This window comes from Zosterops lateralis (genome assembly GCF_965231275.1).
Source record: "Zosterops lateralis genome assembly, chromosome: 9".
Taxonomy (NCBI): Eukaryota; Metazoa; Chordata; class Aves; order Passeriformes; family Zosteropidae; genus Zosterops; species Zosterops lateralis.
The window spans coordinates 6,739,095-6,763,781 of NC_139769.1; the positions used below are offsets into that span (position 1 = coordinate 6,739,095).

At 40.2% G+C, this 24,687-nt stretch overlaps 1 protein-coding gene across 9 annotated transcripts in view; it reads right to left on the reverse strand.

The window, feature by feature from the left end:
• ELAVL4 (ELAV like RNA binding protein 4) overlaps window positions 1–24,687 on the reverse strand; it is a 65,117-nt gene that overhangs the window by 25,534 nt on the left and 14,896 nt on the right. For all 9 annotated transcript variants that reach the window (XM_083867447.1, XM_083867445.1, XM_083867448.1 and 6 more), the window contains exon 2: window positions 16,927–17,167. In XM_083867447.1, the coding sequence (XP_083723573.1) occupies window positions 16,927–17,167 (241 nt within the window). The remainder of the gene's footprint in view (window positions 1–16,926; window positions 17,168–24,687) is intronic.

Genomic DNA, 24,687 nt, shown 5'->3' on the forward strand with positions numbered 1-24,687 from the left:
TAAGTACCTACCAACCATTTTGTCAGTTCTGCCACTGGAAAGGCTTGATTGTTTTTTTCTGAAAGCTATGCCCTAGCTCAAGCAGAAATTAATCCAGGGAATGTTTTGGCAAGATGTGTTAGGTGCTCTATAATCTCTTCTACTCTGAAACTCTACAAATGCACTGTTCCTGCTGGTTCTATGAAGAACAATCATTGCCACAAGCAAAGCAGAAGCAAACTACTTTCTCAGAGAGTCTGAAGCCTTCCTATTGTAGGACACTACTCTAACAGCAACTTAGAGAATAGTATAACTTTTAATTGCCCACCTACAATCCAGTAAGCTAAAAAAAAAAAAGGTTAGAAACATCCTTTTTATTTGGAAATTAATTACTGTGGAATGTATCATATTGAAGGGACTGGGGTCTGCACTATAAGCAGTCACCCATGAGAACAAGCACAGAATGAGACAGCAGTGATCCCAACTGCCTTAAATTGTGGTTTTGTTGTCCCCTGCCCAAATGTAAAACCCAATTAAAGCTGCCCCCCGACAGCCACCCCGCGAGCGCCGATGTTCCCTCCACAATCCTCCCTTCACAAGTAGGGCACGTCTGACAGCTCCTCTCGCATCAGCCAGGCAGGAGCCGTCAGACAGCAACAGTCTTCAGTCACTCTCTCTGCCTTTGGGACCAAAAGATAAATAATGCTCACCATGAATTCTCCACAGCTCCCCAGATCCGTTTTTGCCAGTTCAAACCTCTGTGAAATTTAGGGAAGAAACTGTTCACGGGGTGAGTTTCCCTCTATAGCAAAAGCTCAGCGCAACTTGCTGTCCACCTGTGGCTCTCTCAAGCAAACCTGCACATGCTCTTCCACTTCTCCCAGTGTTTCTCAAGATTGAAATGTTTGTAATACACAGCACCTATATGGGTGGCTGGCAGGAAGATTGCTTTCTGTCTTTTAAGCAGAAGTAACCAAAGAATTCTGACACTCAATGCAATCCCTGCTCCAGGTGGCACGTCCATTTCAGAATACCACCCTGTGAGCCTTCAAACCAATTCAGAAGCATTTTAAACACATTCCTGGGATAAAAAGCAATGACTGCAACTCATATGAAAAGCTGGATGAAGTAGAGGCTTTTGGAGAAGGTTACATAAATACCCTTGAGATGATATATTCATAATGTACAAAGAGGGTCAAGTGAAACGACTTTCATTTTTTTTTTCCTTGTTGTTGTTTCCACAACAGTCACCAACAAGTAGAGCTGTTCACCTAAAAAGGAGGGAAGCTACAGAGAAAATTCAGATCAAGAGAAAATGAGATCTGATCATGAGACCAGTTCAAAACCTGCTCCTTGTCTGACGCTTTTTTTATACCAGTAATGTCAGTCTCATTCATCCTCCACCTTTTTACCAAGGAGAATCACCTGCTGTCACCCCAGCAATGCACACTGCAGTCTCAGGAGAAGCAATCCAGGAGGGAAGCATCTTCTGCACACAGTGCTCCTAGGACCAAACAATAAAGCCAAGGCTGTCACTGTCACAATTCACTGCAACCCATCTATGAAGGGTAACTTGTTCTGGGCTTAGTGCAGCTCTATCACAGCACCCATTTAGTCTATAGCTTGTTTACAATACAGACTCCTTATGTTTGCACAAACTAGGATTTATTTAATACATGTTGTCCATGAATAGCAAGAAAGCATTCTCTCCCTATTAATGCTCACTTTTGCAAGAATTTAGGGGAAAATGCACAATCTTTCTCAAAGCAAAAACCAGACAATCATGGTCGATAAATCACTTGATTTTTGCCTTTTGCAGGAAGGCATCTGGGTTCAAGCTTTGTTTTGGAACCTTCCATCAAATTATTATACTTGGATTATCATCCTTAGTTCTTTCTAGAAGATCCCATTTCTCCATTAGGAAAGGTCAGCTATATTTAAATGCAATCCAACCTAGAGCCCCAGATATGATGTGATGCTACAATACACCTACAATTAAGAAACATGACTTGTCCTCGGTTAAAAACAGCCATCAGCATTATGTGAGTTCAGTAGATCCTTCTTAAAAAGACTATTGGAGAGGAAAGCCAGGTTGCCGACTAACAGTGAAATGCACTGTCAACAGATCCTCTCCTAAGAAACATGCCTATAGTTGCACAAAAAAAATAAAGAAGTAAAGATTCTCCCAAATCTCTGGGAAAAATCCTCCATGATACACAGCTACAGCGCCTGCAAAGGCTACACAATGACACAAAGATCCTCAGATGGGACAAGATCCCTCAAGCAAACTCTCCTCCCAACCATCAGAGCCCTGATACCCAAAGAGCAATGGCCCTCCCCATCAGGTATCTGCACAGACAAAATTCCTATCACTGCCTTAATGCCAGAGAGACTCAGATAAAAGCTCATTCATGCAGGAGTGAGGCCTTTTTCGGGGAGCTCGAGGGGAGAACATGAGTTGCACAATGAGGTCCCATGGGAGCCTTATGCACACAGGATTTAATAAACTCCAACCCAAGTGGAAGGGGCTTCTTCACACCAGGCCTTCCCCAACAGAGACGCTGCTACGTGATTAAAAAAATCCCCCAAAGGAAGCCCTTGCAAACAGTGTGCTACATCCCACGTAAAACTCTCCCTCGGGGAGAGGATAAGAGAGGGAAAATGAACCAGACATACAGACACCACTCACTCAATTTTAATATCTGAATGGGAAGTGCCAGATACCATGACAACAAGCCTAGAAAAATAAAAAGGGTAGAAAAAAGCGCTGCCCAAAATGCGAAACAAATCCTATAAATGTAGCTAAAGCAAATTATTACTGCTGGTGAGGTAACTACAAGCCCTAGACCTTCACATGTCACTGAAAGGGAACCACAAGGACCTGGACACATTGACCTCAAAATCAAAGCAAGACTCCCCAAACATATCTGCAAGCTCCCCACAACAGAAAGAAATATTCATCCAGCACCTTGAGCTAGAAAGCTTGATTTTGCCAGGCAGTGCCAGAGGAGATTACAAGTTTCGTCCTCTTCTGTAGTTCTGACAAATCTCTTAAGGCAAGATGGTGTAATTTGATGTCTTGATTTTCAGAGATGCTGAACCAGTAGCCATTCTTATATAAATTTAATAGCAATTGACACTAACTACCATTTCTCAAAATTAGATACAGTAATTGTTTTCGCTTTAGAATGGTCCTGTATATCCAACTCAGAGCACAGAAGCAGCATGCTTGGACAGCCTGCTGCTGCCCCAGCAGATCCTTCCAAAAAATCCTACCCCCAAGAGAAACCTCAAGAGGACTTCCAAAACCATGCAACTACTCCATTTTATATTTGACCACATCAGCACAGTAAGACACACCTGCTCTTGAAAATTTTGCCTTACAGTGTGTCCTAGAGGCTTCTATAATTTCAGATCTTCTGCATCCCACCTGAAACAAGGCTCTGCTCTTACCTGCAGAGTTCAACCAAGTCAGCTGTGCCACTGCTGCGCTTGAGGACTTGGACTAATCTGCATGCAAAGCTTAAGTGGCAGTTTGAGACAGATGCTGCTGACTTGGCTGGAGTCTTCTGTGGTTCCCATGGCCACAGCATGGAAGCATTTTACCTCTGAAACGCACCTTTCCTCTCAAACACCACTGAGGAAAGCACTTCCATCCCTGTTATGAAGAAAAACTGAAAGGCATCACACTTTCCAGGGTGAACTTGGACAGCGTAACACAGCCACTAAAACAGGGAGCTAAAACTGCAGCTCCCCCACTCTAAGACTGGAACCTTATCACTGGCCCATTGAGAGTTGTGCTGGGCTAGAGATATCTTGTAAACAACACACACATTTCATGCTTGGTAGAATATATTATCCTCCTTTTTCTTTTTTGTTTGCTTGCTTTTATCAAGTTTCTTTAAATGCAAAACTGGATTTTCAGCATGGGTGTGTTCGTACTACTGCAAGCAACTGATTAAGTAGGTTTTGAAAAGCTACTGCTCCTGACATACACAAGACAAGTGAGTTCCATTTCTGAACAAATATTTGGATTTTGCTTCCCTCAGTTGACATCTCTTGCTTCCCCTTCTTTTCATCTTCTCCTCCCCCTTCCTTCAAGGAGCACACAGCCTCTGAATTAGCAGCTGTTCCGAGAAGAGCAAGGCTGCACTCCTCCCCGCTTTGTCCCAGAACAGAACAGAGACTGTACTATAAAAATCCAGTGTTCTGGGGATGGGCATGAATGGACAAGAAACAGCCATGACTTGTCTATCCTGAACAGTAAATTCAATGCTGAAGAGACAATTTAAACACAAGAATGCAGACATTAGAAACAAACAGGCTAACTGAAAACAAGATTCAGTGAGGAAAAAGTGAAAACTAATAAAACCAGAAAAAAAAAAAACCCTAAAAGATGTAACAGTACAAAAATAGTTATCAGCACTGTGGAAAACAAATCTGCAAAAGCAATGAAAGAAGTCACTGCATTATATTAAGCACTCGATATGCTGTGAGAGAACTACTTAGTTCTCATCCCAAACAGGGGACGTCACACTGGGGAGAAAGGACACAGCATCACTGGCCAAGCAGTACAGAAAGAATGGGAAAGATCTCACAACTCCAACAAGGAATGTATGTACCAGAAAAAAGGAAGGCAATAAAATGAAGGCAAATTTCTGCAGTCACCACATTTTAAAAATAAGACCTAAGGCTTGAGAGTGACTTAAGATACAAGCTTAGAAGTGGCCAGTGCTAAAACACTAAGATATGGTATCCTTTGATGAAATTTGACCAAAGGGAAAGACAAAAGCCTATAGACATTTCTAACGTGTAAAGACTATGACTAGAGATGAAATATTAGAAGTGTGCTACATTTAATATTGTTACTCAAAAAAAGGATGAAATTACAAGAGGGTAGAAAGAATCACAGCCTGGAACCAAAGAGAAAAGGCACTCCAAGAGCATGAGCCAGCAGGTCACAGAAGAGGCACAGGCTTCACTACAGCAGATATATCTTCCCTCCTGCATATCATCCCAAATGCTGGCACTTCTGAAATTTAGATGAAAGCAGAATGCAGCCAAAAATTTAATACTGAACAATGGACCAGAAGCTTTAGGCAAACCAAAAGGAACAGAGTGATTATTCACTGGTCAGGGTTCAACTAAAGGCACAGCAAGTTCAGACTGCAGTGAGCCCATGCTGTACCACATACACAGTGCTGGTGCAAATGTACCAAACTTGTATGAAAAAGGGCAGACACCCGGAGCCAAAGCTTATAGGAAGCTCCACTAGAAAATGATGGCAGTGAGTGGCAGAAGAAAGGCAGAAGGATAGAACCAGGACAGAGCCTGCACACAGACCAAGGTTTCTACCTTCATGAAGTGTTAGAGAACTGCAGAATGGAAAGAGTCCTGGCTCAACAAAAATCTCAGTTCACAGGCTAGAGATTTTTATTAAAAGGCCAAGAACGTACTCTGTCAATAAGAAGGAAGCAAGCAGAGAACATGGGAAAGACACAGGTAGCGTCTGAAAATGCCAGTGCATCATCAAACTTGGAATCATTTCATGTAGAAATGGTGGCAGTAATGCTTCCAGGCTAAAGGAAATGGCAGAGGAACGTAAAACTGGAGAAAAACAAGAGTATGTTTTGCAAAACAAGAATATTAAGTAGGACATAATATTATATTGCAGTATCAATATCTGAAACATGTTTGACTGCAAATTCAAAAAGCCCTAGTAATTTTGTCATTAAATGATTTAATTCAGCAACATTTAAGGTTTTGTACCTCAGCCTTTGTCAAACACAAAAAAAAAGAAAAGCCACAACAATACTAACAAATTTCACAGTAATTTGGAACAATGACTCTCAATACCTTGTTCTGTCTCATCAGCCTAATAATTAAACTCTGAGCTCTACTAACCACTTTTTCCAATGCACAGAGGAAGGTAATTTATTACAGACCGGAATACAAAATTTAATATTAAAAACACAACTTGTGACTGCAGCATTTTTAATCTGATCAGCAGAAACATAAATAAAAAGCTGCAACCTGACAGCTAAGAAGGTTAATCTATAATAGTTAGATTTACGTAGATTACTTTGCACAGCAGCTGGAAAGATGCTGAGAAAGGTAAAGCTACTTCATCATATTCCAAAACATGCTACCTATAAAAATTTTGCTATGCATTGATATATAGACTGCAGGGAGCCTCACCACAAATTTGTTTCAGCTTTAAGACAGAAATTCCAGGAATTTTAAAGCAAGAACATGAATTTAAGTATGGTTTCAAATTTTTATAACATTCCTTTTAGGTACCTGCAGGTAATAAAAGTAATGAAAACTACTTCAAGGAGAAAATATTATGACTTTGTTTGCACATACTACTTTGTCCTTTCACTAAATCTTGGTAATTTTTTGAGAAGAATATTAGCATGACTATGCTTCTCAGTAAATTTTCTCCAGCATAAAAATTCTGTTCTTTTCGAGGTGGCAGATTCCATCTGTATCAGCTAACACCTTCCCTTATGACATTATCTACATGTATGGCACTGGATGTACCACTGACTGATGCCATTGTTGGCTGACCACCACTAAAACCAGTGCAGTTTTATACACAACACTTACGAAAGGCTTTTCCCAGTATTAAACAAGAAGGTGGTAAACCAACTTGTTCCTTTTGTTTCCAGTTTGGTAAAATACCTAACCTGGAGCAAGTGAGTACCACAATACTACCAACAACCAAAATGAAGGTACCAGAGCAGCTATTTCAATGCAGCAAAAAGCATAAGGGAAAAATATGTTACCAGTCAAGCTCCCAGGCTGTTCACGTTTGGGGCTGGGTTATTGGTTTTATTTTTTTTTTTTGGTTAAGACGAAGTGGCTACCAGAACAGGAAAATGTTTAAAGAAATAAGAGAACTGGGCAAAGATATGCACTGGTAAATAGAAATGACACAGATACAGCAAGGAGGAGAACAGAGGAGTCTAAAAAAGGAACTGCTGGAGAATACTTCTTGTTACATGTCCTATCTTCTCATGCCCTACCTACCATCCTCACAGCAAGGAAAGTCAATACACCCCCTCCATCCAGCCAACAGCTTCCCAGGGAAGGAGGAGGCAGCCTTATTTTTTGGGTCCTAGAATTCTGCAGCAAGAGGAAGGAAGCCTGTTGATACCTAACTTAAGGTGCTTCCAAATGTGTGCGAGCACAATTATCTGATTAGGGCAGCAGGGAGATTAGAGCTTGTACTGCAGGAACAGCAGCCCCTCCAGTGCAGCAACAATTAATCACACTGGCAACGTTGCCATTTGTTTGCTTGCAGGTGAGTATGACGCAGCTTTTTGTCCATCTGCTTTTGCAACACCCCTTGAAAACCATCTAACTGGAAAAAAAAAAGGCAGTTTGGGCTCTTGTAAATAAAAATAGTAAGTTTTCAGTCTTTTTCCCCTCAAGCTGATATATTCCACTGATTAAGCAGATGCTAAGAGAGTCATAAGAACAGAAGTACTGTGTCAGAGCAGAAGTCTGCCTGGTTCAATATCCTGTCTCCAGCAGCACCTGCAAGTCAGTAACTTGCACTGAAATTCCTAGCAGGGACAAGCAGCAACATCTGCAAAGTCAGTGATGGATCCAGCTCAGGAACAACAGAGAACAGCAGTTACATCCAACAACGTGCAGCAGTGAGTCAGCCAGAGCAGAGCCAGTGAGCAAAGCCAAAGAAATGGACTGGCCATGATGCTTTCTTTCCCTCTTTTCACAGAGTCAGAACTTCACAGGAATAAGGGTAGAGAGTGACCACAAGATTGTGGCATCACAGAAATGGGAAACATGGCACCTGAGCAAAACCTGTCTTAATAGATGTGGAGAGATGCAGAAGAGGCCAAACACAACTCAGGCTGTATCACAAATGGTTTGAAAACCCAGAGGCAGCAGTACCCTATCAATGACTGTTCCAGGAATGAAGCACAGGGCATGAAGAGAATGCTGATGTAATCCAGAGATTTGTTGGCAAAGATTGTGCATTAGAGCAACTTCCAATAGCCCAGATTCCCGAGATGGTTATCTGTGCTGACTCTAAGCACAGGACTGCCAGAGAGCTGCACACAAAGGCTGCTGGACTCCCAGTTCAGGCAGCAAGAGAAACCATGCTTTTTTAAGCAGGAGAAAAGAGGTGGTGAGCAGCATTAAGGGTGTAGAAAATACCCTCTTCATATATCCTTGCATATTAACAGCAAAATTAGAAGTTAAGAAGTTTTAAGTGTAAGTCAATTTAAAATGGTGGTCTAAGTCTCCAAGCAGTGAATCTTTGAAGTTTTCTGGAAGCAAAGGAAAAAAAAAAAAAAAAAAGGATTTAAGGCCAGGCAAGACCTCCATGCAGTAGATATCCCAAAAGGAACTTCGCCCTCTACAAATGGCATCTCACTTGACGAATAGATAGAAAAGAGGTTGGCTTGATCATGTAAATGGGTCTTTCCTCAAGTCACAGAGTAACTCCAAAAGTAAAAATCTGAAGGATGTACTGATGGAACCTGAATGATGACTTTGATCAGTTTAGGCACTGCCCATAAACTGAGGTAGCAGAAAAGAGAGGAGAGGCAGGAATGCTGAGGACACTCAGTCCTAGGAGCAGTGGATCCCAATATCAGTTTGAAGATCTTATGTTGACCATTCCCAGAAGCCAAGGTGAGGATCACCTTGGCAGAACTCTTTTAGCCGTAAAGAAAACAAACTGCTTGCTAGGGGGAAGTCAAATGATGATGGATCAGCTCTGCAAGACAAAAGGGGCAAAGACTCCCTGGCTCACTGATTCACAGAATCAGCTACTGCAGACAGGTCAAGTAACCCTAGTCACGAGTTTACTGAACACCATTTGAAAGTCAAGAACAAACTCCAAACGCAGTGGTGGTGAAAATTAGCCTTGTGAGAAAGGAGAGCAGGAGGCAGATTGCTTTCCAAAGCCCTTGAATGGTTTTACACAGGTCACTTCTGTTTCTGGACAAGTTGTGTAGCAAGAGCATGGGGACAGAGGCAGGCAGAGGTGACAGCCACAGTACAGCTGTGCTGCTACTCATATGTGTGGCTGAAGGGCAGAACTCCTTGAGCAGCAGGAATGGAGAAATGCTGGGGAAGTCAGCCTTGGAGCCCTGACAGGTACCTGGGTGTGCTGTCTGCTGCTGCCCCAAAGGACCCTGCCTCAGCTGGAAGGGAGTGCCTTGCTAGTGGCTGACAGTCTCCCAGAGCTTTTCTGGAACACTCCTCCCCTTACTTCTTGGGCTAAAAAGAAAGAAAAGAAAAAGTTAGAGAGAAGCAGCTGTGCCTAAGTGCGGAAGCACAGGTTCTGGGCTTCTTGAGGAAAGGGCAGAATGATCCAAAAAGGAGAGAGAGCACTAAAAGTGAAGGGTGGAGTGCCATAAAGAGAGGGTTGCACCAGAGCCATTTCATGGGCTGTTCCCTGGTAGACAGCTCTCTTCCACACAGGTGATACCAGGGATGGAAAAAAAGGCTCAGAGTAGAAGGTCAAGCAGACACACTGGAAAGCCTCGTAAGTAACCTTGCATCAGGAACTCATTTCAGAGGTGTAGGTGAGCTTGTGCTGTTGAGGAAAATCACACTGGTAATCCTACCACACTGAGCTTGATGGGAAGGTGGTGGTATTTACTCAAACCAAGCAGCAAAAACTGAAGAATACTCTAAATATGCATTAGAGGTGTTTAATACATTTCAGAAGCAGCTGAGGATTGAAACTGGTGAAGTTAATTAGAAAGCTCTCTTGCAGCACAAGGGTCATGCCTGCTTGCTTTCTGCCTATTTGCCCCAACACTCATTTCAACTGCTTTTTTCCAATAATCAAGAAATCAAAATTCTTTTGGTCGCCGGCACAGAGTCTGCACCAGGCGACTGCAGAGAAGTGATAAAGAAAATGATGGATGCTAATTTGACCATTTTCCTCAGCGCTCAGCACAGACATCAAACCACATAAAAAAACATTTTACAGATCCAGCACTGAGAAACCCGCTACCATTTCTGTGTCTCCTCCCCCACAGTGCTAAGTTCAGATACTTAATGCAAGTGTTCATTAAAATAATCAATATTTGGGGATTGTCTTGAATCTGCAGGCCTTAAAATAGGATATGCAACATGGAAATTACGTTTATCTCTGCTCCAGAACAGAATATACTTCAGGAAATAAGCTATAAAAATAACCAGGCTATGAAATTAAGATCAATTTATCAAAGGTCTTTAATAACATTCAGAGCCATATATTTAGTCCTTTAAAAATAATTCTAGATTTAAAAGACTCTGAAACATGTCTGGTTTTCTATATCTTTTAATATTTCATTCTCTGCACAAAATGAAAAAATAAAATGTAGTCTGTATTCCATCTGATTAGCAGAAAGAATTTTTTCTTTTCAGATCCAAATGACATTATCTTAAGACTTCTGCTTTCTCTGGGCACTTGACTTTCAGCTGCACTAATACTGCTCTAACCACTCTTTCCTCACTGCATTTGTCTATGCATTCAACACAAAGAAGTAACTTCCATACAAGTCTCCTTTTCCTAATAAATACAGTTAAGGCCAACGTACAGTCACTTCCTGAAAAACCTAAGGCAATTCACTTAATTTGGTATTATTTTTTCAGACAAAAGAACCCTAGCTGAGTACTCCGCTGTATAAATACTTTTCCTATTTCAGCAAATACCAAGTGTTTCGCTTTCAAGGAAGCCAAATGCAGGAGCTCCAATGCTTCTTACAGAGATTCCCTATACAGTCAATTTGAGGGGCACTACTAAATATGGCTTTTAAGTGCAATCAAGCCAAATGCTAGAAATATATATTCAATTTATGGTGAACACCACAGTACAAAAGCTTTTTTTTTTCCCAGTTCTGAATGATTGTGTTAATTCTCCTCTTCTACCAGAGCAATGAAATTGCTGCTAACACTCAGTCCAATGCAACAAGACCTGTGCCAAATAAATGACCAGAGATCAGTGACTAGTTACCACTGCTTTACAGAGAATTACTAAAAACCTCTTCCAAGTCAACAAGGGAATAAACTACCTCTACAAGGTATTTTTCTCCTAAACCCTGTTATTAGGTGGGCTTATGCCATGAGGCATGAGTGTTTACATACTTTCTAAAGAGTTTATAAGTCTTATCTAACATAATCCCTGCATTCTATAATCCTATCTGTTTAATGTATTTTAAGTGGGGAAAACTGCTGGAACCAGTAATATCTCAAAATGGAAGGCACTTCCAGAGCACAATCAGTGAATTGGACATCAAATGCAGAAGTAGTTTATGCTCAGATTAGACTTTCAGTCATCTCAGATCAGTACCCTAATGCTGTATTTCACTGTAAGTTATAATTATCTGCATATGGACCCTTTTTTTCTTTCCACAGGACACTTTTGGCACACCATTTTACAAAATTCTGAAAGAAAAGATAGATGAAACATCACCAGCCTTTGTAGGTGAGTTTTTTAGTGAATACATGTTCTATCTGCAGCTTCTAAGCATAAATAGCTTTGAACTATTTCCCTTAAATAAAAATAAATCTTTTCTCCCCTTGACAAAGCAGCACAATTTTATTAATATCTCTGCAATTTCCAGCCTAAGTGTTTCACCTGCAGACATAACCATGCAGTGGTTACCTATTGTCATGAATTGCATTACCAAAGGCTTGTTCCCTGTAATTAAATTTAGCCATTAGTCCCACTTCTGCTTTGTGTCTTTACATCAGGAAGAGATTCCAGAGCTCTCCTTTGACTTCAACCCAGATGGACCCACAGGGACCTCCTGCTTATCTACTCTATCATGCCTCAAAACTCCAATTAAAATACATAAAATTGGCTGCTTTGTACTGGGCCAATACTAGGTGATGTCTGCTTACCAGGGAAAGCTCAGGGAGTGTCTCCCTGGGCATCAATAATGTGCAACTAATGGCTTCTACTCCTGAGGATACAGACCTTCTCCATCCCTTGCTTTCAAAGCAGTCACAAAATCCAGATGCTGAAATTAAGGTTGCTAAATTAAGCTTCAAATGTCAGCAAATTGCCAACATGCAGCTTTGAACAGCATATTCAAGATAGAAACACACTAGCTCCCCATCACTTGCTGAGCACTTGGTCAAATAAAATCTGGGTCTCTGCTTTTTACAGCAGCACCTTTTCAGTATGGGCTTCTCACTTTACAGAGAAGTTGGAAAAAAATTTTTTTTTCTAACAATACCAACTTAGCTCAGTGTGGACAAACTTCTGGATTGAAGGAGCAGAACAGCCTTCCCAGGTCAACAATCTACTGGTTTCCACAGAAGAATGAGCACTGCACACTTCTCACGTGAAGAGTACCTTCCTGTAGTCTCATAATGCTGCATGGTTTCTGATTCTGCCATTTTAGTAGGTTTTGGTTCTTGGATTCTATGCTTGAACATCCAAGGAGTAAGGAGTGGACAATCCATGACTTCTAGACAGGACTACAGGTAAAGCAGTGAGCATTTCTTTCTCTCCTTTTCACTCACCGATATTTAAATTATATTTACAATATCACAATTATTTCTGAACTGTAGTTTTAATATAAGGCTGCATCAGTACTATTATAAATAACTGAAACTAAAGTGAAAAACTTTGGTCTTTGTACGTGATCTTAAAGGAATTGCAAATTCAGAAAGGAACAATTAAATAAAACCAAAACCAACAGAGTTACATTCTGGGCAGAGGAACAACAAAGTTCCTGATTATACATGCAAAGAACACCAAATTGTACCACACAGCAGAATTATGCAAACCCTGCCATAACTTAAGGGATGCACAGAAATCTTGTATCAATAAACATTCTGCTTTACAGTGCTCCTGGATCATTTCAAGATGCGAAAGGTTTGCAAGCCAAAGATTTTTGGATACCAATCATCTGAAGATGCAAAGATATAAGTTCCTGGATAAGTTACAAAGAAACAAACAAAAAAGAGGAATTTCAAAAGCTACTAAATGAATTAAAAAAATTAATAATAAACATCACCTTCTCCCCCACACAAACTATGACAACAAGGACAACTCAGAGGGCCAGCAGCACTTACAGCGTCTGACGGACACCACACTGACTGGATCTTTTGTTTGCAAACACAGGACAAAACAAGTTCAGTATTTCTTCTCTGGAAATTCTCATGAATTCAAGCCCTCTCCCTCAAGCAATGGATATATTTGTCACTGGTTTTCTTCAGACAAAATAAGAAATAAAGAGCATCTGCAACGCTCTCTAGCTTAGCATCTCTGGTTAGTGCTGAGCCTCCCTCACACCCATCTGAAGCCATAGGTTTCCTCCCTGAACTCACCTCCTCCCATCTAACGCTGCTCTAAAATGTTTATGCCACTTAGCTTTTTTTTTTTTAAACCCAAGTTCCTTCTCATTTTTTTGAGCGCAGCTGATTAAACCTGAACAACTGGGTTGTTGGACGAAATATGCTGTAGCTATGAAACGGTACAGCAGGGACCAGTTTCACTGTTAATTTAAAATGCTAGAATTAATTAGGTAGTGTAAATGAAGAATTTAATAAGCACACTTTACAACCACAAGTTCTGCTTTTATTAAACACCCCTGCCAAATGAAGGCAACTATCTTCAGTCTGTTTTTCCTTGTCTCATTCCCTTAAAATCTCTGCAGTGAAAAAAAAAAAACCCAAACCATTTTTGCTATTGCAACCCCTCCCCCATAATTAAAATGTATGCCTGACTTCCATCTCCTCTCTCAAGTCATTAGCATCTTCAAAAAATGCTACTGTATATCCTGCCTGTTCTGAGAAGCTACCAAACAAAACCCAAGTTTACGATTTTGGTTTTGAATACCAAATTAAAGGCTGTCTTAGAAGCTGTCATTCCTATTCAACTCAGTGTGGTGTACTACCAAATTAGCATAGTTTTTTAGTAAAGGAATATGCTTGTTTTAACATGTGCCTTTCCAAAGCGAGGGGGCAACTTCACAAACCAATTTTTATTAAAACTCCTACTACTGTTCTAAGACTGCAAAAAGACTTAGAGCAGATGACTATTCCTGTCATACATTGTTTAACCAAATTTAAAATTAATAAAAGAATTCAGGTCATGAATTTTATTGGAGAGATCCAGTATGTTTAAACAGACTCTCTATACCTTTTAACTCCTTGGAAAAAACATTTCAAAAGACTCAACATCATTCCAAAAAAAAAAAAACAAACCCAACTTTGCAGATCCTTGACAGGGAAAACAATCTCCTACATGAGCCAATTCAATGCTACCTTCAGAAATTCATTTGGGATTTTCTACTATGGTTTTGCCAGGATAACTTTAATCATTATTTGGTTTATGACCTTTTCTATTTTTCTTGAAGCAAGCTCTCTCCACAGCTTTTTATTCTGACTTTTTTTGATTTGCCTGATAATTCAGCCCAGCAAGAAAGAAGCAAACTTACAATTATATGAAGACAAACCAGACTTTTAACAGAAAGAACAGCACATTTGTTTAAAGGCATAACAAAACAGACCATGCTTAGCTTAGATTTATTAAAGCCACAAGATTTTAAACAGAAACAATGAAAAATCCAAAAGCAGACAAAATCTAAACTGTTTCACATATTCACTGCTTCAGCAATAGCTTAAGAATCCAATAGGGGTTTTTTGCAACACAGCTTTCACTGTCAGAAAAAATACTTCTATTGATTTTTAATAAGGAAAAAGCAAAGAACCCCTGAAAAGGCCATGATTCCTCTAGTAGCCTACTGGCAAACTTCCACCCCTCCCAAAAACCCAATCCTGAGGCCTAATGAAGGAAAAGCTTACATGATGATCCAGAAAGATGACCTGGGTATGACCGCAGTGCATTTCCATTTTGTTACTCTCCATGTTCTAAGAATCTTAAAAACATGAACTGCTTCTGGCAGAGGACTACATTTGATTTACTAACTCTGAATTCAATGTGAGGAATGAACAGGCATCCCCAAATTCAGTGATGTTGCACAATGCCTTGATAACAGGCCTGAAAACATTGGCAGATGAAATTCTGTTTTCAAAAACAGCACAGATTTTGGAGAAATTTTTTTCCCCGCAAATTTGGCTCTTTCGTATTTGTATCACCATTTAAAACACGTAGGGGTGATGTCCTCAAGATATCTGTGTAAGTTTTTTTAAAAAACAGTTCCTTTAAACTATTTTAGCGATCAAAGATTTACACACTTTATATGGAAAGAAAAAACATACGCAAAAAACTACCCAAGAATGTCAGCAGATCATATAGCAAATTTTTCACAGCTTGAAACAAAGACAAAAGCCTGGAAATGGAATGAAACAAAAAACATTGTTTCCTTGCTGATGAAGTAATGGCTGTCTGTCCAAAGACAACCCATTCCCTATGAAAACAACACCAAATATCTTAAGTCTTGAAAATATACTATAAAAATATCACCACAAATTTGAGGGATAAAGAAGTAAAAGCTAATAAAGTAAAGAATTAAAAGCTCATGAAACACAAGATCAAAATTCAAGCTAGGCACCTATAGATGAGGGTTTCACTTCTGCCTGAAATAACTGAACTAACCTGCTGTTAAATTTTTCAGATTATTTTCAGGCTAGAAGAAAAACAAAGGTCTGTAGAAAAAAAAAGTAAATAAAAGTCAATTCCATTTTTCAATCTTCTGTTTAGAGCACCCGAAGCTGTGTCCAAATCAGAAGATTTATTGCAATAGATACATCATGGTCAACGTGCTAAAGAAAGCTCTGCTGGACTACACTTGTGAGGACTCAAGCTGCCCTGCAGCTACTGCCATTTGTTATGTGCCTCGTGTTCAACCAGAGCATTGCTGTGTGTCAGGAAGTAAATAAAAAAAGAAGCATTGCATGCTGAAAAGCACTAAGCAGATCATCCTAATGCTGCCAATACAATGGCTGCCAGGATGTTATGGAAGCAGGTATGAAGATCTGCATTTTAATTCATCTTCCCATGGTGCCTCTTCCCACAGAGCACACACCCAAGTTGCCAGGAGAGCCTCTGAGGGGAGCTGACTCCTTTTCTGGAACCCTTTCCCTCCCAATGCTGCTGCTCTTTGTGCTAAACATAACAGCACTGGTGATGCACTGAACAGCAGTGAAATTTCAGCTGCTCCCACCTACGGTGCGAGTAGACACACAACCTATAAAACTAACCTATAAAGCGAGCTATAAAAGCTGATTGTTCATCCCATCTTGTGCACCAGTGGATTCCTGGCTGTGGCAGCGAGGATGTGGATTAGGCAAGGTGCATCTGCACCCATCCACACCTCCTCTAGTGACAGTGCAGGCACCTCTCCTTGTTGAGGCAGCATCTGCCATCGGAGGCTTGGATTCTGAAGGCACCTACCAAGGAATGCAACTTCATACGAAAAAGGATGGCTACAAACTAAAATGTTTCTGGGGACCAGAGTTAATTAACTATTATCTACAGGTGTCTGAATGAAATCCAGGGCAGCATGTCTCAACAACAGCCCACTGCTGCTGCAGAACACCATGGTCAATAAGCTGTGAGGGACATGCAGACCACCTCACCTTACAGTGCTCTTAAACAAGCAGAAATTTAATGAGGGTTTGGTGAAGCTCAAATGGCAGAGAGTCAGAATTAGGAATCGTCAGTTGGTCCAAGCCATTCAGACAAGTCCATGTTAAATAAAAATGAGAATGAACAGGAAAGCAAGGCCACTGTCTAAGCTCTCCTGCAAGAAGCTGCACAGTGTGTAACACACATGCAGACTGGCAATGTTCAGACTTCTCCCCCAGATCTGCAGACACTGAGAGACAAGGGGCTTTTCAGCTGTTCTAGATCCAGCACGCAGCACTGAAAACTAAAGGCTTGCTCCTGAAGTTTAGCACTGCATCTGCTGCGTTCCCTGTGTTAGCACTTGCAATACAAGCACCAAGGTCCTGCTGACCCCAATGCAGGCAAAACCCACAACACAAAGCTCTTACCTGTGATTTTGTCTCTCACGAGCTTGCAGGATTCGATTTCACCAATGCTCCCGAACAGACTCCTGAACTCCTCCTGGGTCATGTTCTGGGGTAAATAGTTGACTATGAGGTTGGTTTTGCTGTCATCTGTAGCAGCCCCTGTCTGCATGGGGGAAGGGCAGTTTCTACTGTTGCTGGAGGGTCCATTGGTTGTATTGGAAGTAGGGCCATTCGACACCTGAGGCTCCATGGTGCTAATTATCTATAGCAAAATAAAAGAAAAAGGGAAAAAAACCTCCCTTAAGTTTCATAGATACAATAGCTATTTTTAAAGATACTCACAAACGAATGAGTAGGTAGCATTCATGGCCAATTTAGATACTTCAACAAAAAAACCCGGCTTGATTCCTCTGTTATTGTTGCAAAGTAGGTCATGCTAGTCTTTGGCTGTGAGCATATACTAAGATGCAGTTAAAAAAACCTTTTTTTGTTAATGCGAAGCTGATTCCTGCTTTCATCACGCAGCCATTTTCACAAATGTAAATTTAAACCACATAAATTTAATTATAATTTAAGGTAATAATCATAATTAAAATTATAGTTCCATTAAATCAGATGAAGTAAGTGTATGGCTCTATATGAAAAGGTAAAATATTTTACCTATTTAATAACTGTATCACAGAGTGCAATGACAACAACATTAACCAGGCACAGTCAATCTGCACCGTGTCGTCACTCAGCTTGCCTTCAATTAATAAACTTGGTGTCCCAAGACATACCATTTACTGGTTCCAGAGATGACCTATATTCTCCACCTATATTTTCACTAATGAACTGACACCTTTAAATAATAAAGCCCTGGATTTGCAATCTTCACAGATACAAAGGTCTTCAGATATTTACTACAATCAAAAAGGTTTAATCAAAGAAAGGCTTATCAGGCACAGTAGAAGCTGGAATTGTAACAAGCACATCAACCTTGAAAACACAGAACTCCAGTTCTCACAGAAGAGACTCAAACAGACCTTTCCAAAAAGGGAGAAATAAGAATCCAGCTTAAAGTGTGTTGCAGGACAGCAGCCCCATTGTCACCAGTGCCGCCCATCACGTGAGCAAAGCTGGCTGCATGTTTATCTGTAGAACACAAGTTTTCATCCCAAAACAGCACTGGCAGACAAAGGAAGCAGAAAAACCTGGGTAATTCAAGCTTTTTCTATATAATTTGCCCCTACCGTGGCTTCAGCACTCTCAGCAGTGCTGTCAAAGGAAGGGCATCATCTTAGTCTCAAATCTGGATAAATTAAAGCAATGCAAATGGTGGCTTTTGCTGCCTGCTGTGAAGTTTGTGAGGTGCAGCTTCACTCGATCATCCCTTGGATGGGCTCAGCCTCCATCCACCAGAGAGCCAACGATGCAAACCGCTGCCCCAGGCAGGAGATTCCACTGCCCATGGACAGGGACAAACACAGGAGAACAGAGGGCTAAGGCACCACACACTCTGAACCTGGTATTTCTTCCGATGCTGTAATTATTATAATTACTCAAGACTTAATTTGCTTTCTTTTTTAAATCCAGGGAGGTACATGTTGTGACAAATTAGGCCTTTAATTCAGGAGGATGGGGACACACACACACCAAAAAAAAAGGGTGTCTATTCTAAAATTAACTGCGTGAGGGTGGTTCAGAGTCTAAATAGGTTATATTCTGGTCATGTCTTTTTTTTTAATTGAAATGCTTCAGTGTTAGTTTAATGCCTCATTTAGGAAATAACCCTCTTTTTTATCAATGGAAATAAGTTTTGAATTACCATTATTTTTATTATCAAGCCCAGGAATAGCTACTTGGTTTAACAGCTTTTAAATAAAAAGAAGCCTTGCCACATTGTGCTTAACAGAAATGCCTTAAAACCACACAGCAGAATCATCTTGAAAATAAACTGCACAAAAATAGTCACTTCTTGAAAGACATGGGCACATCCAAACCAGAATCCCCCTGCCAATTTTACCAGCCACGTGGCACCAAGTACTGCTGGCATCCTTGGCCAAGCTGTGCCAGCCCCACACACTCTTCCTTCAAGATTCCCCCTTCTACCCGGCACCGGCCATAATTCCTTCCCTTCTCCAATCTAATTCCATCCATGTATTTACTCACACGCACTACTTAAACGCTTCAGATGCTGCTAAATCTGTTTAGCTCGGGATTCCAGCTGGAAGATCATCCTTTGATCTCCGCACCTCGGTGACCCCACGGCGGGCACGGGCTCTGAGCTTCGCCGGCAGCAGCTGCTGCGGGGCCGGGGTTTGCACCCCAAGGCGGCCACGCTCCAGCTCAGCACAGCCCTGCTCCTACGGGCTGCAGCCACATCCACTTGGATTGAAATTGGGGGGAAAAAAAAAAATCCCAGTTCCGACGCTACCGCGCAGTCAGAGGGATGAGTGAAGCAGCTGACATGGTTAACGGCAGCTTCCCCCTGTGCCTTTACATCACTGGACCATGTTCTTCCCAACATAAAACCCCACAAGGTAAGATGCAGTTGTAGGGACTGATCCTGCCCCTCTGGAGCTGGCTGGAACACCAGACCACTGGTTTCAGTTTCAGCAGAAGCAGGACTTCAGCTCAACACACCGAGGAAGGTACATCAGCTATTATTAGCAACAGACTCAAAAGCTATCTATAGTTCCCCGCGGTAGACAATAACCCTGGATCTTTTAAAATCTGTGAAAGAAAACAAAATTTCAAACTGGTTGGTGTCCTACTTAGACATTTTGCAAATGCTTTTTAGTTAAATTCTCAGCATTTATATACCTTCACCACCAAGCAAAGGAACAGAATTCAACCCAAGACTTTTAACACATTCAGAACATTAAGAGTAAGCTGCTCGGTAAAAATCTGTTCCTGAACAAGTACATTTCCTCATGTACTTCAAAGTACCTTAGCATAAACTAAATAATTTTGCACCAGGTGCCAGGTTTTCTTCTTAGTTACTCTCAACTCCAATTAGGTTTTCCTGATTTTTTAATAGTGGAAAGGAAAACCAAGGCACTTACTTGGCCTTCAAATTATTGCCAAGTCATAGGTTACTGAAAATCCATTTTCTATATGCATATTAAAAAAAGATAATGGATAGAGAGAAATATTGAAGAATTATTAAAAGTATTTCTGATAAATGATTTCAGATTATTTTACTGCACAATTTTAACTCCGCATTTACAGAGTGATTTCTGTGCAGAAGCAGTTTCATAGCAGAGCTTGCATTCAAAGTCCTCACAGGCACAAATGAATAACACTTACTTTAGGTGTGCACACTGACTCCTGCCATGAGTAAAGACTTACACTACTAATGGTAACAAAAAGGTGAGCCCTGGCTCTCCTTTCCAAACATTCAGTCCTGTCCTCGACATGCCTGAAGCTCAAACCCCGGGCAGAGTTCAGTGTGCATGCACTGGGATGTTTATTGTCAAGCACTGTTTTTAATATTAAGTAGCTGTTGATTCCACATCAGTCAGCACATTACATAAGAAGAACATCATTTATTCAAATAGATTTCAACATGACAGTTGCTGTATTTTTTTTCCTCTATCCACAACACTAAGATTTAAATTTTTAATTCAATGCCTGTATCACAATATGAACAGTTTTTAAATCAATACTCCAGTTTCCAGGGCACACAGTTAACTTACTGTGCTTTAATTACTGGCAATAACTTTTTTTAATATAGGAAAATATTGGGCTGCAACTGAATTCTACTAAAATACCAAAGAAGGCCTTAAGTCTGCTTAACTCATCAAGGGCTCATCTGGATATAGGCATAACAAATGCTGAAAATTCGAGTGACTTAACCTCAATGTTAATTTTTTTAAAAACAAAATATACTGTTATGCCTGAAGGTATTCTTAAACCTTCATAAGCAAGTAAAATTACCAATATCTGTGCTCTAAGAAACATCACTTTTTGTAGACCTTCTCTGACCCAATTTAGGCAGTTACTATCGGTCCTGAAATATTACAGTGCAAATGCCATGTGTGATGACATTCACATGGTACTGGTATAGAGAGGCATTTTATTTTTTGGGGGGCAATAACTTGCCAAACTCCCAATACCACAATACATTACTCTATATACAGGGTAATAGCATCTTTGAAGAAGAAACTGCAGTTATTGTTAATAGACCTTTCATCATTCAGCCACCAATAATCTGAATATTCTAACATTGACAAATACTATCTGTGATAGAATTTCAACACTGATTTTGTAAGTTACATGTTTCAAATTGTGCATGTATTTCATCAGACTGCTGCTTTTAAAAGTGACGATTTCCTGCAGTACTACTTTTCTCACTATGGTAATGTATCAGCAAAGTATGAGGTATTTTAGTTTGACAGATTTCACAAATAAACGCTTTGGGGAAGACAACATAAGCTTTGCCAGTGTTTTGCAAAACACTGCTTACCAAAAGGCTTGGTATAAACCACTCCCACAGAGTATCTGCCACAAATACCCATTAGAGCAATTCCTACATTACTAATGTTTCAGAAATACTTCCATCACATCTCCATTGTCTTTTCAATTAATTCAATTAATTTCAATTCATTCCTGCTAAAATATTAGCTCCAACAATAACACAAATAAATACCTGTATGTATAAACAGAACTATTACAATTACAACTGAGTAACTGACACTAATCTTCACTTATTACAGTAAATGTGTGACATCCATCTACCATTACAAAGCACAGTTAATGAATCATTTGGAAAACTACCCACAGACTAAGACAGCCTTATCTCCCTATTGCATGCATAAGCAATAGCCAATGGCTCAATAAATGTAAATATACATTTTTTTATATTTACAAAATTTCTCAGCAGTCTAAAAGAAGGTCTGCATGGTGAACTGAGGCTGTACACTCACATGCACACTGAAAGGAGCTTGCATTCAGCAAATAATCAGCACCTATTCTTGTTATCTGAATTATGTGTACTCCACTGACCATATTCCACAATAAACAAACTGATTTGGTATGTACTAAAAAAGTCAAAATTAAGAATCTTAAGAATAAGTGTTATTTATAGGCACTAAAGAAGTGTTTTTAAACATACCACAAACAAGCTTTTCCTAAAATCAAAATCTGAAAAAAAATTAATTCTAAACCCCAGAAAATTCATGCAGACATATCCATTTTGAGGACTCAGAAGTCAAAAAAGTTCACTATGAATAATGAACTGTTCACAGCACCTAAATGCCAAGAAAAATGATCATGGCAAATTACACCTCATGAAGAATTAATGAGGTCTAATTTTATATTATTTCTAAGTGTTCATTAATGAACAAACTCAGAACATTCTCCCATAAAAAAGAGTTTAGATAAATAATGCAAAGCTCTTACTTCATCAAAAAAAGCTCTTTAATTAGCATTGCAAGTTGTTTGCTTTTACAAGTGAAAACAAATGGTGCCATGGCAGAGGTCCCACAGCCATCTCGTGAAAAACGATGACAAAAGAACAAACAAAACCTCTCAAAGAAAATAAATGTAGATTCACAAAGGTTTCCCTCATACAATGAAAACCAGGCTTTAACTCCCTGCGTATCTGCTCTTTTGAATGGAAGTCAGCACAGTACAAGTCTCTGTTCCCCTAGAACTTTTCTGCAGGTGAGAAAAACCCCATTTACAGGAGCTGCCTGACCAATCCATCCCCAGCCTCGCCATCTGCTGAGCCATGAATAGCCATGCCAAAGCCAGGAGGTTGGTCCATGGGCATGGAGTGGAACACACACACGTCCAGGTCCCCCAGCCCTGTTCCAGCCCAGGAACCCCACCCCAGTTTAAAATGCACCCAACTGCTACTTGCTCTATGGGGATTTAGCACATTTTTGCAGAATGAAGCACTGGATCACAAAATGTTCAGGACACATCATGCCACCTTCGCACAGGAGTGTTAAAGGAAAAGAACATAAAGTGATTTTAAGCTTTACTTGGTTCAAAAGCACAACTTGAGCCAGAGCAAGAAGCAGATGCACCTGAACCACACATGGGTTTCCCTCTAAAGTGACCTCAGGAGCAGCAAGTGATGCTCTGTGTGCAGCTCCACTACAAACTCTCTTAACTGTAACAACTGTCAGGTTTCACTGTCAATTACATTTTCATTAAAGCTTATGTACTGCACAACTAGACTTTGCTATTATTTACCTAATAAATACAGCATGAACATGAAATAAAGGAGGAAAATGAAGCTTTTTAGTCGATCTGCCTGGAGGCAAATCCAATACCCCAGAAACAAATCATTATCTAAACCTCCGTATTTTTGACATGTTCCCCACTCATATGCACTACATGCTACATCTTTACCTTCCTTGGAGTAAAAGTCATATTTAATATTTTAAATATAGATATAGCTGAAAGTCTCAGCTCAGGAAACCAGCAATCTCTGGCTCTCATGGCACAGATAAAGGCATCTTAACTTGCTTTCAGAGTGTGCTGCACTCAGGTTGAAATGGCGTTCAAACATTTTCAGCAAATTAACACTTATGGGTGCCACAGTAACTGTACAGAGCACACAAATGATCCAAATGGAGAAGACAACAAATGCGTTCACTTTAAGATGCAAGCCTTAGTTCAAATAAAGGAGAAAATTATTTTCTTTAATAGCTAAATTTATCCTGAACCAGTCCACTACAGGCTTTTGCATGAATATGCTAAACCAAAATACTCTGTCCCCAATCTGCAGTGAAATGAATGCAAAGTTTATTGGCAGTATTACTTGTTATCACAGCCTGAAGGACATAACCCATGGCAGCACCAAGTAGTGCTGTATAAATGGGAAGTAAGGCAAGGACTGCTGCCCTACCAACATAGTGACAAAAAGCAGAAAGGCAAAACCTGTTATTTTTTATTCCAGATTTAACAGAAGTGAAATAAAGTCAGACCAGGTGAAAGTACCTAGGCAAACTGAAGTTACACAGTAAGCTGTGACAGCCCCATAACACACCACTCTACCCTCAAACCTGGCCCACTGATAAGGTACAACTCCAACAACCTTATCAAAAAGAGAACCAGTATAATAATGATGCACCAAACCACAGATTTTTTGAGAGTTTCAGATAAATGCCTTCTGTTCCCACAAAGTATGGACTCCACAGTTTTGCATTTGATTTTAAGGACAAAAGGGAATGAGTAGGGGGGAAAAAAGTAGACACCAAAATAAGTCACAACAATTTCAACATCAGTAGCTACTAGTTGAGCAGTAGGGGGAAAACATCCTTGGAACTACACATCCAATAACTACACTAAAGATAGGAACAAAGGCACCATATCGCACACTTTGCATAATCTCTTACTCTTCCTGCAGGTACTCTGGGGGTAAGAAATTGGAGGAGGAGAACTACAATTATCATTCATACAGCTCAGCACTCTGCAAAGCTCAGAGGAAACACACAGGACTGGGGAGCAGGTGCACAGACAAGCACTCCAAGCACAGCAGTTTCTGGGAAGTGTGGCACATTTGTAAGGACAACAATGTTTGTCCAGAAGCAGAATATAGTTATAGTTCTGTGTTGTCTATTACCTCAACTCATACAACATGAAATTCTTTATGAATTTCTACTCAGCTTTACTTCCAATTATTTCCAGCTTTTTCTTTGCCTCTTGCAAAGATTATCAAGAAACTATGCCTATTGGAAACCTCAGAGTTGTTTGCCTTCATTCTTCAGTGTTCTCCCAATATCTTATTAAAGTCCACAGCAAGAGCACGTGGGAAATGATGAGGAAGGTGGTGTAATAGGTGAT